The sequence below is a fragment of the Agelaius phoeniceus genome, chromosome 9, assembly GCF_051311805.1.
Source record: "Agelaius phoeniceus isolate bAgePho1 chromosome 9, bAgePho1.hap1, whole genome shotgun sequence".
Classification (NCBI taxonomy): Eukaryota; Metazoa; Chordata; class Aves; order Passeriformes; family Icteridae; genus Agelaius; species Agelaius phoeniceus.
Window position 1 is genome coordinate 16,505,982 of NC_135273.1, and position 15,961 is coordinate 16,521,942.

The 15,961-nt window shown below is 42.8% G+C and overlaps 1 protein-coding gene across 1 annotated transcript; it reads left to right on the top strand.

Moving 5' to 3' along the window:
• The first annotated feature begins 848 nt into the window (after positions 1–848).
• PPP1R3C (protein phosphatase 1 regulatory subunit 3C) lies at positions 849–4,943 on the top strand. Its single transcript, XM_054637369.2, has 2 exons — positions 849–938; positions 2,424–4,943. The coding sequence occupies exon 2, from the start codon at positions 2,425–2,427 to the stop codon at positions 3,367–3,369; it is 945 nt and encodes a 314-aa protein (XP_054493344.2). The 5' UTR covers positions 849–938; position 2,424; the 3' UTR covers positions 3,370–4,943.
• Positions 4,944–15,961: the final 11,018 nt, after the last annotated feature.

A 15,961-nucleotide genomic window follows, 5' to 3' on the forward strand; every position in this document is an offset into this window, starting at 1 on the left:
AGGTGGCAGTGGAACTGTTGATCCACAGAAGACCCAGAGAGAAAGTTAGCAACCAGGACATGGTCTTTGAAGAGCAGTAACTCAGCGATGAACCTTCTCTAGTAGATTTACTCAGCCTGCAGAAGACAGCATGCTGCTTGTCAGCTGTCCACAGCTTCTGTACGGGCTTGTTTGCCACGGAGCCTCTGGGAGGCAGGACACCAGCAGTGCCACAGTATTGCTATGGCTAATGCTGTGGGGGCTGCCTTCCACCAGGTTTTGTCCCTTTCCTCTGGAAAAAGGCGGTAGATAAAATGTGGGACCTGTAGCAAGGCCTGTCATCCTCAGATAGCGCACAGATCACCAGGTGTGGGCGGTGAAAAGCTATCGGTGCCATTCACATTAAAAGTTCAAAAGTGCTTTTTCACTGACGACAAAGGCAGTTACATTCCAGAACGATGGATTTCTAGCCCTGGGAACATTACCTTACCACTCAGAGTCTCAGCTCCTTTCCACGTAGCAGAGAAGTCTATAAGTTAACACGGGTTTCGTTCCACGGGGCAAGGTCTTTAGCAGCGCCCCGAGCAGCCCCACCCGGGCAGCACCTGTTGGCTCTGCCGCAGGCCGCAGAGGGTCGCGTCCGCTCCCCGCCTGCGGCACAGCCGCGTGCTGCAGCCAGCCCTGCCCGGGCCCTGCGTGCCCGCAGCTGCTGCCGCCCTTCCCGGAGCACGAGGGAGCGGGGGCAGCTCCGGGCACGGACAGGGACGGGGCACCGGGGGCGCGTCCGGCCGGCAGCCCCCGGGCACGCGGCAGGCCCGGCCGACAGCGGCGGCCGCGCCCCCCGCACGGCCCGGCCGGGGCCGCCCCTTGGCCGCGGGCTGCGCCCGGCCCCATAAAGGCGGCGGAGCGGCGGGCGCGGCCCGAGCGGCGGTGGCGGCCCCAGCACTACAGCGCACCAGGTAAGCGCCGCCCGGGCCCCGCTGCCCGGGTCCCGCTGTGCTCCGCGGCTGCCGCCGGGCGCTGCCCCCGCTGCTGCCCGAGCGCCCGGCAGCGCCCGCTGCCCCTCCAGCACCCGGCGGCTGCTCCGGCGGTGGCGTGGGGATTGCATGCTTGGTGCTTGTTTGCTATTTCCGTGTTGCGTGAGCTTTTTTTTCCTTTTTCTTTTTTGTTTGTTTCTTTTTTTTTCTTTTCCTGACACTGAAAAAGTTGCAGAGAGAGTATTTCTGAAGCCTTAGTTCTGTTCCTAATAAAGCAAAGCAAAAGTTGATTAATTTGATTTGAGTACTCTCCTCCTACTGCTTATTATGGTAAATACTCCACAATTAAAAAAAGGAAGAAGAGGCCAGTGCAGCTTCTGCTTTAGTTTTGGCAGGGCTCTGGAATACCAGTGCGAACTCTGAGAAGCAGAAAGCCATTTATTTAAGTGACAAAGCAAATGCCTTTCCGTGACTCAACAGAACCCTGCATTTCCTGCAAGGACAGCATTCATCTCAGTAGGGATGTGCTACAGTTGAAGCCCCTTTTTAGAAATATTCAAGCTATCTGGCATTGCATGGGCCATGGCCTTGCACAGTAATTTTGATATCCATTATCTGAGAGGGAGGGTTATGAGTAATTCTGTACAAAACAGCTGTAGCATTCTTATTGAATCCTTGCAGTAGACTTTCAGCATAGTCTTTAGAGATTATGAAAAGTTGTTTTAAAGTCAATTCTTGAAGCCTCATGAGGTGAAAAAATAGTATGTCCTTCTCTTCTCCCACTTTTTTCCAGTGCTTCACTCAGCTATTGACATTAACAGTGCAAAGAGCCCTATTACATAGACCTGGGTTCACAGCTCATAAAAATGTTTCTAAAGGTGCTTTAGTATTTTTATTCAACCAAACAAGTTCCTAAAAAGATCAACTGACAGTTATTCAGAGCTACAGAATGATGGTTCTGCATAAATATATGTAGAATCCCATCTGATGCTCTGATGGGATAGGCAACTTGCTTAATATAGTGCTGTCTGTGCTCAGAGATGAAGCAGCTGATCCGGCTTGTTGGAATTTTAAGACCTCACTGAGGGCCTCTAAGAGGGAAGTTCAAGTGGATGAGCACTTCTACTTTAATTAGATCTGTTTTACTCATTACTAGAATGTTATTTTCTCTATTTTCAAGAAAATATGTTCAATTAGCTTTCACTAAAATCTGTTTTTTCAGAGGTTTGGATAAAGAAAGGACAGTAGATTTGAATTGAAGAAGTTTAGATTGCCAAGAAATGACTGATTAGTTTCACCCTGGTTCTGTAGGTAGGACTGTCAATTTTGATTTAGGCTGCATTGTTTAAAACTGTGCAGAGATGAGGCCATGAATAATTAAGAGAATGATGAAGTAAACACACATTCTTGAGAAGCTTCTTATCAGATGTAATAAATGGTGACATCCTGTGTTTCTTCTCCATTCAGAATGATACAGATCTTGGAGCCGAGACCCTTGCCCAGCTCCAGCATGCCTGTGGATATGGCCATGCGAATTTGCATAGCCCATTCTCCTCCACTGAAGAGCCTTCTCAGCCCCCTCGAGGACTGCCAAAGAAACAGCTTTGTGAACAGAATCAAACCTCTCAGGCCATGCCTTCATGTGAAGTGTGACTCAGAAGATCAGAAGAGCGACTGGAGCCCCTCGGCAGCCCGAGCCAAGAAGCGCGTTGTGTTTGCAGACTCCAAGGGGCTGTCCCTGACAGTGATCCACACCTTCTCCGAGTTCCAGGAGCCCCCCGTGTGGGATCTGCCCTTTGACCTCTTAGGCATTGAGGACATAACATCTGACTTAAAACTCCATGAGGACAAAAACTTGATTCTGGGTTTCCCTCAGCCCTCAGCTGACTACCTGGACTTCAGGAAACGTCTGCAGACGAACCTGGTCTGCCTGGAGACCTGCACCCTGCAAGAGAAGGTCCTGTCAGGCACTGTGAAAGTAAAAAATGTCAGCTTTGAAAAAAAGGTTCAGGTTCGTATTACTTTCGACACATGGAAGACCTACAAAGATGTTGAATGTGTGTACATGAACAATGTTTACAGTGATGTTGAAAATGATACCTTCTCATTTGCCATTGATTTTCCTCCTGCCATTTCCTCTGAAGAGAAGATAGAGTTTTGCATTTCTTACCAAAGTAGAGAACATACCTTCTGGGACAATAACGAGGGGCAGAATTACAAAATTGTACATGCAGAGTGGAAGCCTAATGGTGTTCAGATACCGTCTGCCAAGGACGGCTACGTAGATCTTCAGACTTCAAGGAGAGGACAAGAGAGAGAACCTGATCAGCTGGGCAGTCCAAGGCTGTCCAGTGGCCTGTTTCCCCAGTGGCACAGCTCGGGTCAGATTGAAAATTCATCACCATATTGGTGATCCAGACTGCTGGGGAAGAATGCTTCCATTTGGCAACAGAACAGTGCTAGGTTTCTGGTTCACATACTGCACGGTGAAACCACCTGGCAGGTTTTGTTTGCTGTCTGAAAAAATCCAAGTTCATTAGACTGTGGGACTTGTTAAACCATATTATGCTCCTGAAGTTCTTAGCCAAACTTTATCCTTGGAAGAAAAGAAAACCAAGGTGCAACTCATGTGTATCTTACATACTATAGGAGTAGCTTGCCTGTATCCCAAGCAGATGCTGCTTTCTTCCTGCTGTCAACTCTCCTGGGTCACTAGGAGAGACTTGCAAAGTGTATGGAAGGCAAGGGTGTCTCAGCAAGCTGTGGTAACTGTGTGTGAGTATGTGTGTGCACAGGGCTGGAAACAGAATGGCACAACTCATTTTGCACCTATCTGGAGTACAGTAGATGCTGTCAGGAGGCTTGCTGTGACCCACTGTGTGCTTGTAGCAAAGGCATGTAGGGGTGCATGGCAAAGATTTGTGGCTTCAATACATCTTAAGAAACTTGGATAGGATAATGGACAAGTGGGAAAAGGGGAAGAGGTAGTATGTGCTACATAACTTGGAGATGTGCAATGTTCTGATTACTTCTTTCCAAAGCTGTTTTTCTAAATCTCAGAGAAAGATCTATGGGATAAAAAGAAGACTAAAGAAAATGATGCAAAGTGAATAGTAGAAGTGACCACTGCTTTAAGAAGTCTTCTCTGTCCTTACTGTCTTTGTGAAGCCTTGCATTTGATAACAAATGTAACCTTGACTTCACCATCTTACTTATTTAGCAGGCAAATAGTTGCCTTTCAATGTTAAAAGAAAAATGTGCCTTTGAAAAAATTTTAAAGCCACCCTAATATGACAAAAATAGGGTTAGGCAACAAAAGAAAGTGATTTTGAATTTCCTACTCTGTAGTATCATTAGGTGATTCCACTCACCACCAGATCTAATCTTACAGCATCTGGTGGTTGAGTATTTTGCTCCTAATTGCAATGTTAGCCATGACTTTTCACAAGTAACATAGGCAAGGTCCTTCATATTGAAGACAGTGAATTAGCTGCACTTTGTGAGAGCTAATTTCTTTAAAAGAGCAGGGTTGTTACTAGTTTTTTCTAGACTGAATATAGGCTTGCACATAGAAAACTGTTCTGGTTTACCTCATTTTTATAAGTTTATTTGTTTTTAGAGTTTAGTAAACATATATATATTTTGTATCTGTATGCTTATAATTTAGCTTTCTGAGCTGTCAAACTTTAAATGTTTTCTGGGTTTCATGCAAGACTTGTGTGAGAAATTGTCCAGTACATGCTCAGCAGGTGTGAATACTGGCACACCTTTTAGCTATACAGAAATGGTGTTAATAACAAAAAATAAATCACAGTTTTGTCCACGGCTAAGAAGTATAATAGCCTGAGTATGAAGCTACTTGCAGTGCAGCGAGATGTTAAGTACTAAGGTGAAATAAACCTCCTCCACTAATTGCACTTTTCCTTATGTAACCTTTGCTATTATGTGTAAACTAGCCATTTTAAGAATAAATTTTATTTTGATACATCTGGTTCTCACTGTGTCAGCTCAATATATCTATTTTCTCAGCTTCTGTAAAACAAACTTAGCTGTGATACAAAGTACAGCTAGTTTGTTCTGTGCCATGGGATCTGCTGAAGTTGGCTGTGGTATGGCATCTCAGATCAGAAGCTGGCACTACCCTGAAAATGAAATCCAACCTCTTCACTAAATGAGAGTATTCACCTTGCAAGTTGTATCATTTTAAGAAACACTGTATCTCACTAAATTTACCTGGAATATTTTGGTTTGACAGATTTAGTCAAGGATCTTGCTGTGCTGTGGGCAAGTCTGGCAGGAGCGCGTCTTAATCTGAGGGCCAGATTTACCTGCTGAGCTAGAGCATATGTGATGTGTGCATGGGTGAATCTACACAGCAGCACTTAATGTTTTCTGGCTTGGTTTCACCTGAACTTGGCTGGTTGTGCTGCCTCCTGCAGCTATGCTGCTGTCTGTGGCAGTGGGGGCTGTACCACGGAGCTGCCATCAGTCCCAAAGGGCTCCCTGGGAAATAAAGTGTTTGCTGGGAAATAAAGTGTTTGCTGGGAAATAAAGTGTTTGCTGGGAAATAAAGTGTTTGCTGTGAGGCAGCCATGCACTGTTGAGGCTGCAGCCTGGCCTCACGGGCACTGAGAATACAGAGAAGGCTGGGGGTGGTTTCCAAGGGCCCTCAGTCCCTGGGTGTGGGCAGAGGGCAGCCCTACTTCTCCATGGCCATGGACAGCTGCACAGAGGGCTTCTTAGTACACCAGCTCACTGACAAGATGCAGTTTAGTTCTGTTTGCTGCATACAAAGTCAAGGGTTTCCAGCAAGAAATCTAGCTTTAATTGTGAAAAAGCAATTCCCAAAAGGCAGAAGACATGAAGCTAACAGCAAGTTGCTGACCTGAGGAATTAATTTAGTGCTTCCATATGGCTGGACACAGAGCCCACCTACCAATCTCAACTCAGTTACTAAATACACTGGGTCTTAGTGGGCAGGAGCTCTTATATACTAGAAATTCCAGGTCCACCAGGTCCCTGCTCTAGGAAAAAAAAGTGAACTAAATAATTAAGTGGCTTGAAGGCTGCTCTGCCTCAATGTGAAATTTGGCTTCAATTGCCACAAAGCTACTGGGTAAAGCAGAAGTCCTCTAGCATGAGGAAAAGAAGCATTTCTTACCCTCCAGCCAGACTTTGAGACCAGCCAGCCCAACTGTCCTGCTCCTGACTGAGACATAAATCACTTTAAAATACCAGAAGACAGATTCCTTTTACCAAGCCTTGGCTTTAAGCCAGCTGCTTTGCAAAGATGCCTTGCAAGGTCCTGCTTGCCCAGCAGAGAGTCAATGTGGTGCTGCAGCGTTGCTCAGCAGCTTCAAAGCTCTCCCTCAGCTGAAAGGGCAAAGGATTTCTCTTTTTTTCCACTGCCTACCAAAGCAACACAGTTTCACTCCTTCCTCTTCTAAAACAGCTCATGTTTAACGCTAAAGCTCACATCCATCAGAAAGGTAACAGGCTCCTGGAGAAAAGTGTTAGCAACACAAAGGTATATTAATTGAGAAAAATACTAGTCTACAAATCTTTTTATCAAACACAGAGAAAAACATCGCCACTGGAAAATTGTCTTAGCATCTTAGATACTGCCCTCTCAGACATATCTGTTCCAAAACCTGAAGGTATAAAGCAGATGTGGTCCTTGGGAAAAAAAAAAAAAGCTAAGTAAGCTGTGGCATTGTCTCATTCTCTTAGGAAGTCACTTTTTCAGCTGCACTGTAGGTCTGTATTTCCACCACTAATGTGACAGCAGTGAGTAACTGGATTCACTCCTATGCCTTGGCAGTGTCTGACTTTCAGTTATAGCCTATGGGTGGCACAGTGCTTACAGACTTTATTTTTCAAACATGAGTGTTTCAAGTTGGGTTCCTAATAGCTGTGCTCACTTTTGAGAGGCTAGATCTAATTTTGCCATGCAAAATTAAATTAAAATTTGCTGGTGTTTTATATTAACAAAGATCTATCACCCTGGAAGATCAGTGTCTGAACATTTCCTGAGAACATAATTAGAATTTTCATGGGCAATTAGTGAATGTCTTTTTCTGTAGTTAAATATAGCTAAGCAAATCACCACAATTTATATGGTAAATCTGGTATATTAATGGTAATGTGGTAGATTTTACAGCGTTAAATATGCATAAAGCAACAACTCCCATCTCTCTCAGACACTTCTGAGATTTAAAATGAAATGTAATCAAGAATAAAATATTTCCATGAAGCTAAAAAAAAAGGAAAGCAAGAATGTGCTAAATACTCTTGAGAGGTCTCTGCTCCTGTTTCAAGAAGCACCTGTACTTCAGCCTGTCCTGGCTGGCACTCCCTTCACCTTTTCTTACAGCCTTTCAGTGATGGTGGCTTCCAATTATTCTTCCCTCATTTTAAGAGTCTCCTCAGGTTCTAGCCTGATCAAAATGAAGCTCTTAGCTTCTTGTTTTATTCTGCATAGACAAGAAGAAACACCTCTTTCTTTCTTTTTACAATAGCCTGTAATGTCTTGAGAGCAAAGAACAGCTCTCTCCCCTCTCACCACATCTTCTCTAGGCTATGTAAAACTTCATTTCATTAAAATCAACATTTTGACTTCCCATCCTTCTTTGGGAAGAACCTGATACAGCTTTGAATTTTCCTTAAAGCAGAAATATCACTCTTGACTAGCCTGGCAAAAGCCTCATGGTGTGGTCCTCAATTTCACCAGTGAAAACTTAGCACAGCTCAGTACCCATCTTTCATTGCTCAACTGGCTTCATCTATCTCATTCAGAAAGGCCTGGAGAATGTACAGCTCATTGCAGTGCTCCAGAGCTGTCTGTGAAGATCATGACAGCTGGGCAGATGGAGTCACTGATGCACTTCACTGACCATTCATCCTAATGATTTACTATATTGTAAAAAGAAATTTACAATATTGTAAAAAGAAATTTACAATTTACTATATAGTAAAAAGAAATTTACAATTTACTATATTGTAAAAAAATTAGTGGAGAAGAATGAAATAAAATTATTTGCCCCAAAGGCATTATTGGGGAAAAACATCTGCTATCTCTTCATATTTCAGGTCATTGTAATATTTTATATGCTTCAATCCTTACTTTCAGGAACAACATGAAAGTGGCTGCTGCTACAGACTTGGTGGCAATTAGAGTGTAAGGGCAATTCCCCTCGCTTGCAAAAATGGGAAAACAAAACAAAAACCTTCACACAGCAAAACTCCTGCCCTAAATAGTCCTCTCATCCCTGAATCACACACACAACAGTAGTTAACCATGAAGTCAAATCCGTGAAATTATTATACCAAAAGCAATTATCTCAATATTTTTTTTTCCAAAAATGTTCCTTACTGATATCCCTTTGAGAAAACAACATTTTAACAGATGAATTCAGAGTATGCAGCAAGCATCATTACCTGAAATCAGCAGAAGGTCAGGGTGAGGGTTTTTTGTTTGTATTTTTTAAGTGCTTTTCTTCACAAAGCTTGGTCTTTTTCTCCTGCCTTTCCACTCACAATTCCCCTCCATTTTTCCTTCCCTGGGGCTACATCAATATTGAACCAGGAGACACATAAATTCTCAAAGCATCCAGCCTCACTTTGGCCTAAAAGTGAATGGAATTTCTAGAGATATACCAACCCTAAAATACAAACCCATACCAACAAAGCAAAACCCCAAGCCCCCAGTTCTTGTTCTTAGTTTAAAGATAATTACACACTACAGGTCTATCAGCTGAGGCTCCAAGAATGTTATGGTACAGCACAGACATCTTTGACTTGGCTTGGAGAACCACAGCAAATCTACTGATCCCAGGAAAATAGATCTGTCCACAAACTTAGAGCTCAGCCACAACCATTAGCAGCCACCCCTCTTCTACCCATCAGAAACTCAGGTGACACACTGATACAGCACAGAAACCCATAGGGCCTGCAGACTTAAAGGTGATTTTTGTGTTCAGGTGACACAGTCATATGTCAACTACTGATACCCTTCAAACTCTCCATCTAGCAAAGGCAAGTAATGGAAGACCGCCTAATATTTTCTGCTCCACTTTTGTGTTTTCTTGTAACAGTCACATTCTTCCATAGCCCAAACCAGCCCATGGTCTCTGTGTCTGTAACTATCACTTCAGCAGCTGCACCACCAAAAGCATTTCCCCTTGCTCTGCATTGGCAAGTCAGGAAAAGTTAACTTCCAAACCACACTCCCTAGCCCTAGAGTTTCTTTACCTTGTTATCAGGCTGTAAAATCCTCCTTTTCTTACTGCTATAATCTTCTGAAAGACCATGGTTGTCTGAATTTCTGGAAAATACCACTTTCAGAGGTCTGTCATCATCTTTGTTCAAGAGGGACGCCAGGCAGGATTTAATCCCAGTACAAAGGAACTGCCTGCTGATGCAAAGGCAACCCCAGCAACTGAGATAGGTTGAGTTAGGATCAGTTACAGCTCCAAAGAACAGGACCTAAGAGCCACTTCCAGTAGCAGGAGATGCTTTATGGATAGCTGCTATTGCTGAAGTGAATTTCCTGCAAGCTTGATGTCATCCTGGGGGTGGTGGGTGAGTGCTGCATTGGCAGCACCTGGGAAAATGGGCATAACAGGTGCTGCTTGTATGGCACACATGGTGGCTATTTGCTAAATAACAGAATTACATTCCTCCTCCTCCAAATCAAACCTTTATCACGCTGAAGAAAACCAAAAGGGGTGTTTCACAGGCCCCTGTCTCTGCATCCTAGGTGTACTGGGATGAGCAGCCCAGTACATTCATTGTGCACTGAATCATGGTGAAGTCAAGTCACCAACAGAGAAGCAGCTGGGGCTGTGCTGAATGCAGTGCAGACCCTGCTGGAATAACAGCTGTGGTACAGAGCATCTCTACTCAGCTGCAAGAGAGCAATCAGGCACTACGTTACATCATAAGAGTCTGCTCCTCTATGGCAAAATCCATGAGCAGCTGAAGACTGAAGAACTCAACTCTGATATTAATTGTAGCTAGTGATTAAAAAAAATTGTTTTGGTGAACTGCGAATGCCAATTATTGTATTATTATTCTCAAGATCAGTTACATAAATAATATTGCATTTTATTCTATACAGTGAAAAATATGCTACCTCAAATATAAAATGTCATACAAATGCTAAGGTGTACATCCTGGGCATGTGAAAGTTAAGGTATCATGTCATAGTACAATAGTCATGCATTGTACTATGTACTATTTATTTTGTTTTGACCCAGGAAAAGCAAATGCCACAGCCTCAAGCAGCTGACTGGCAGAGAAGGTTGTGCTGGGTTTCTCCCATCATGCTTCAGTCATTATTCAAAAAGGGGAAAAAAAAAGAGGGATGAAAAGTGTTTCTGAGATCACATCCTGCTGGCTGTTTATTAGAACTCCCCTCTTTACTCCTACCAGCTCCAGGAGAATGCCCAGGGCAGGGCCATGGTGGCTGTGAAGTCATTCACCCTGCAGTCTTTCCTCTCTCTTGTGGTAGTGTGGGAAAGAGTTACTTTCTGTCAGCATGGCAGTGATGAAGAATCACAGAATGAAAGAGAGGTGATTCTGTCACAGAATCAGAAAGAGAAGTCTGTGAAGTCATTTTATATAGTCAGTCACCTTTCCTGGACTAAAAGCTCCTTAGAGAAGGAAAATTTTACCCCTTAGGACCTCTGGTTCAGAGGTGTGTACTAATGCCTTCTTCAGCCACTGGTGAACATATTGCTATGCTTTTGCAAGGAATAATTAGGCAGAGACATATATTTAGAGTTAATTATCTTGTTAGGGCAGCAAGAGCAGAGTGAATTCCAAATGCAAAATAAATGCCCCCCTTCCTTTCCATATGGATTATATTAGCCCCTCTGGTGTTTGCTTATTCCTCTTGGGAGCCTTTTCAAAGACTTCTCAGCTCTGAGATTTAATGCCTGGCATTGCTGACGCGCAGAATTAAAAATGTAAAGCGTATTTGCTGCCTTCTGTTTTTAGATTAGCAATGGAGAAAATGGAACTTGACCTGCACATAAAGCCAGAAGGGCCCAAGGGACACAGCTGCAGTGTGAGCAGAGTGGGGAGCAGAAAGCCCATTGCAGGAGGGGTGGGGGCAGAAGTCCCTCTGGAGCTATGGGAACAACTGGAGGAGAGGGAAGTTGTGGAGAAAATCCCTATCAAATGTTCATTGCTGGCATGGAGATCTGTTGAAGTGTTATTTCAGGAGACAAGAGCAGAGTGGTTTTGTCTGTAGGCCAGGGAAAGGATTGCATTGCAGCTGTACTTGTATCTGCAGTTAGAAATCAAGTGGTTTGAGGAAAGAGTAAAACCCCATGATTTTCACTGGATGTACAAAACTAAAAATCTTTAATTAAAACAATAAAGAGAAGAAGAAGAGTGATTTTCCCCTTTCAGTGGAACGTTATTAACAGCTCTAGTGTTTGCTTTTTGAAGTGGCCTACTGATAGTTTCCAGACATCATTCTACCTATTTTCCAATTTGTCTTGTTTACGGAATGTTTTTTAAACCCTGAAGGCATAACTATTAAGTACTTGCAAAAAGTTTCTCATGACATTTTTGAAGGATTTTCTCAGAAAACAGGGTTACCACACCACCCTTGCATGACTAGAAACTAGAATAAATTCCTAGTATTTTAGCTCTATTTTTATACTGTTCTTTTGGTAAATAGAGCAGTGTCATTCACAGGTACATAACCTGAGACTTAGGTGCCAGAGGCTTATTTGCCATAGGTTTAAAATAATCTTGGGACAGTGGTGGGTTTTTTTCATCTATGGTTTCAATTTTTGTCAGAGCAATTTTCTGCCTTTCCTGGTCTGAGTCACAAATTTGTGAGAACAGAAAGCAGCTCCTGAAGTAAATTTACATAAGGCTTTACTTGTGTGCCTTTCTCGAGACAAATCTGCACAGTTCTTTGGGATGTATTCTTTCTCAGCTGAAGTTTCTGGCCCCCTGCAAATAACCTTTCACATGACTATGAATTTGCTGAGTTTGTGACCACCCTGGCGAGGGAGAAGTGTCAGTAGGGCAGTTCCTCTGAAACTCATGCCAGTCCTGCTGGAAGTGACTTTGGCTCCTTATGTTCGAGCACCTTTTGTTCTCCAAAGGTCATTCCTTTTCAACACCATGAGCCCACATGATTTCTTGGACAGTTTGGATTTTTCTTCACATAATGGTGCAAATTAAGTGCCTCTGGCCTTCAGTAGAATTGGGATATGTGTGACTGCCTCTCAAACTGGCAAGAAGCACAAAAGTGAGGAAGGACAGCTCGTGGACTGAAGTCCCTGGATGTTTTCCACCATCCGGCCATAGCTCCTCACTTCCCACGCCGGCTGCCAAGCAGAGCCCAGGCAGCTCCAGACACAGGGGGAAGGGGAAGGCTCAGCAACTGAGGGCTGGGTTGCAGCTCAGTGCTTCTAGAGGAAATATTCCTCTGCTCTAAGGAGATGCTGAAATAGTTGTACTGCCAGCATCTGCTTCCTCTTAGACACCTATTTTACTCCTACATTTGACAGATGGACCAGTGAAGGGGAGATGAGTGCTGAGAGCCTCCTGCTAATTTCACTGATTTGGAAACAAAACTGAGAAATACATGTATTTTTATCTCTCACTTCTTTCAAAGGCCTTCTACTCCTTCATTGAGCAAGGCTAGAGCTACAAATCAACGTGGATTTTGTTTAGCAAGGAGTGGAGTAGAAGATGGAAGTGTGGCTGATCTAAACCATTTCACCTGTTTTAATGTTTCTGAAGGCCTGAATATTTAAAACACAATTAAAAAATATATTCTTGGTGCAAAGACTCCTTCTGAAGTAGAAGGAGCTATTTTTCAATATCCAGCTGAATTTCCAACTCTATTCTGAACATGCAGTAAACAGTTAAGATTTTTCTTGGATAGCTCTCAGTTCTGTAGGTCAGGTGACACAATAATTCTATTGTGCTTGCCCCTGTTCTTGGGCTTCCTGCAGTTTTTCCTGTCATACACCCTCAATTCCCAAACTTGCTGTGGATCTATTCTCACCTCCTGCCCTGCCTGAAATTCACTGTATGTGCTAGTGTGAATCAGCAGTAATTACACTTCATCTGTAGAAAAGACAGTGGAAAAGGAGTTGGAGGTGATTCAGCAGAACACTTTATTGGCAATATCACTCTGGAAATCACCACACCTGAGTCCTCAGGTTGAGGGCTTCACAGTCGTAGATCATTGTGTAATAGACAGCCATCCTAAAGGCTTTCTGCAGCAGTCTGAAATTTGCTATCCATTATACTTGGACTGCCAATCAAAGCACCATGGCAGGGCAGGGACAGTGCCTAAGTGCTGTGAGCAATTTCCCATTTGTTCTCGTGTCAAACGTTCTCTCGAATCTCACAAAACACAGCCCTGGAGCTGGAAGTCATTTGAGTCTGATGAGTCAGAGCTCACAGTATTATTCTGGCACAATGGAGGCACTAGCAATTAAACCTTATTCTCCAGTTGTTCTGCCCTTTTAATCACTGCCAGCTCTTGTGGGTTTCTGGCTTATTGGTTGCTTTGAAGGAGATGGAGGCAGACAGCTGATCAGGTATCACAGAGATGTGCCATACTGATGTCAGTCTAACTGCAGAGTTAAAATCTGCTGTCTGATCAAAAACGATTGGATTTATATAATGAATCCACCATGGGATTATGTTGCCACAATCATTAAAACAAGAGCAAAGCAGCACTGCATACCAATATTATAAAAGGAGCCAGCAGTTAATTGTGTGATTGGCTTAGTTAATTTTTGTTATAAATACAGTAATTAGCTGTGTAAACCGAAGTCAAAGTAATTCTTCCAAAATGTAACTATTTATATTTTTTTAACACTTTATGGTTGGGAATAGCTCTTTATGAGGCTGAGGGTGAACTCTCACTGGACTGGGCTGCACAGAGCAGGTTGTTCTGTGGGACGTGTAAGTCTGCATGTTCCTCTCCAGCCCTGCCAGCACTCTAACCCTGGGTGTGGTTCTTCCTTTCTGGTCTCCCTTTCCAACCAGAGCCTAGGAATTACATGATAGTTTGTACAAGACAAATCAATTAAGAGCCAACACAAGAACAAGAAACTCCTAGCTTGTGGCTTAAGAAATGCAGTGCTTAGCATATTTTTCCTATAAGTATTTTGCAGCAATGACATGCTGTCCTTGCAGTGCTTTATAAGGCCAAGGCAAGATTATCTTTCCTTATCTCCTAAATATGTGTAATACCCTGAACAGCATTTGCAGATGCTAATAGAGACAGTGTATTTTATGGATGTTCTAATTTTACAAAACCATGTTTCATTATTTGTTTATTTAATATATTCTCCAAATATTCTCCTTAAGACTGGCAGTATTTTGAACACATGTCAGAACTGAAGCACTGGGTGTTTAATGTCAACAAAAGAGACTGTGTGAAGGCCAAGTAGGGAAAGATGTGAGTGGAATGAGAGCACTGTGGCCATGCAAGGGGGGGGGTCACATTCAAGAGCAGATGTGAAAGCTGCTAAGCCTATTACTGAATCTTAAACGTGCAACAATTTTTCCTTAAATTCAGAACTGAGACTTCTCTTCCTAAGGGGAATAAAGGCATTTCAGGAATAATTCTGTAAAAGCCACAAGGTTATGGAAACGATTGAAGTTAGCCAATATGAAAGTGTGTGTTAAGTCTTGCTCTTCTCAATAACTTACTTGACATTTTACTAAATTGTACTTCAAATATTTTCTCAATTCACTGCTGCCAAATGCTTTGGTGCTTTTGGTTTTCCTCTTTTTCCTAAAAGCCTGAATTAAAACCTACCCATCTCCTTTCAAGATTCCCATTTCTGTCAAATAAAAGAAACAGAAAGAGGGATATAAAGATAGCAGAGAGAGACTAAGATTAAATGGAAATGGGATAGCTCCATCATTTCCTCCCTCTTTCCAGGCACTGGACCACAAACGAGTCCTTCTGCAAGCATGGGGCTATGGAGCTCCTGCTCAGCACTTTTCCTTCCTGCAGGACTCTGAGAGCTCTGCAGGCACCCAGTGCTGTAGGAAGCATCCACAGGCACAGAGCCTCATCCCAGCTCAGGGTTGGTCCTTCACTGAGATCACACAGAATTCAGATGGCAATAATAATTGAGATGGCAAACCTGCCTTGTGGAGCACAGGCTCAGGAAGCTCCTGCAGCCACTGGTGTCCACCACCCTCATTTTTAGACTGTCATTAGCTACCTCAACACCAGCACAGGACATCCAGTTTGATTCCACTTCAAATCTGAGAAAACTAATAAATATTTTCTAGAAGCATCTCCTGCTCACAAGCTAATGTTCCCTTTGGATCTAAGTGAAATTCTTGCAAACAGCATTTTCAGGGTATTGCACTATGAGTTATAGTAAAAAAGCTTCCTTGCATGCAATAAAAAAAAAGAATATATCTTAACTAACTTATTTTAGTCTACTGTTTAAAGTATTAGCCTGGCTTGCCCTGCCCTATCAATACTTAAGTATTTTTCAATTGCCATTGGATAAAATGCACAAGCAATTCCTGAAGCTGTCCAGGGGAAATGTATTCCTCCCCTTATCCACAACAGGAGAAAAATGGTAGAATTCCTTTCTCAAATGCATACAGTATTTGCCTTTTCCAGAAAAAAAAACCAGACCAAATTTCTTTATATGGTTTTGCAGAGTTCCTATATTGTTCTTAGCTGTGAAAAGTTACATTTTTTCCAAGTGTGTACAGATTGAGCATTTAACAATGGCTAGAAACAGTCAACACTGAAGACTGTGTCTGAACTCTTGATAAATACCTTGTTTAAATGTAGTCAAGATACCACAAAATATTTTCCCTAATAGGAAATAAAACATAGTCATCAGTTCTAATTTCAGTGATGCTGATGTAGCAAAACATGTATTCATCAATTCACTTGATCAGAGAGTATCATAAAGACATGACTACCACATTTCCAAGGAGATCCCACAACAAATCACATTTAAACAATGTTTCAGCTTCCT

Coding starts and splice junctions, on each gene's coding strand:
- PPP1R3C (XM_054637369.2), top strand. CDS start 2,425: ATGATACAGATCTTGGAGCCGAGACCCTTGCCCAGCTCCAGCATGCCT.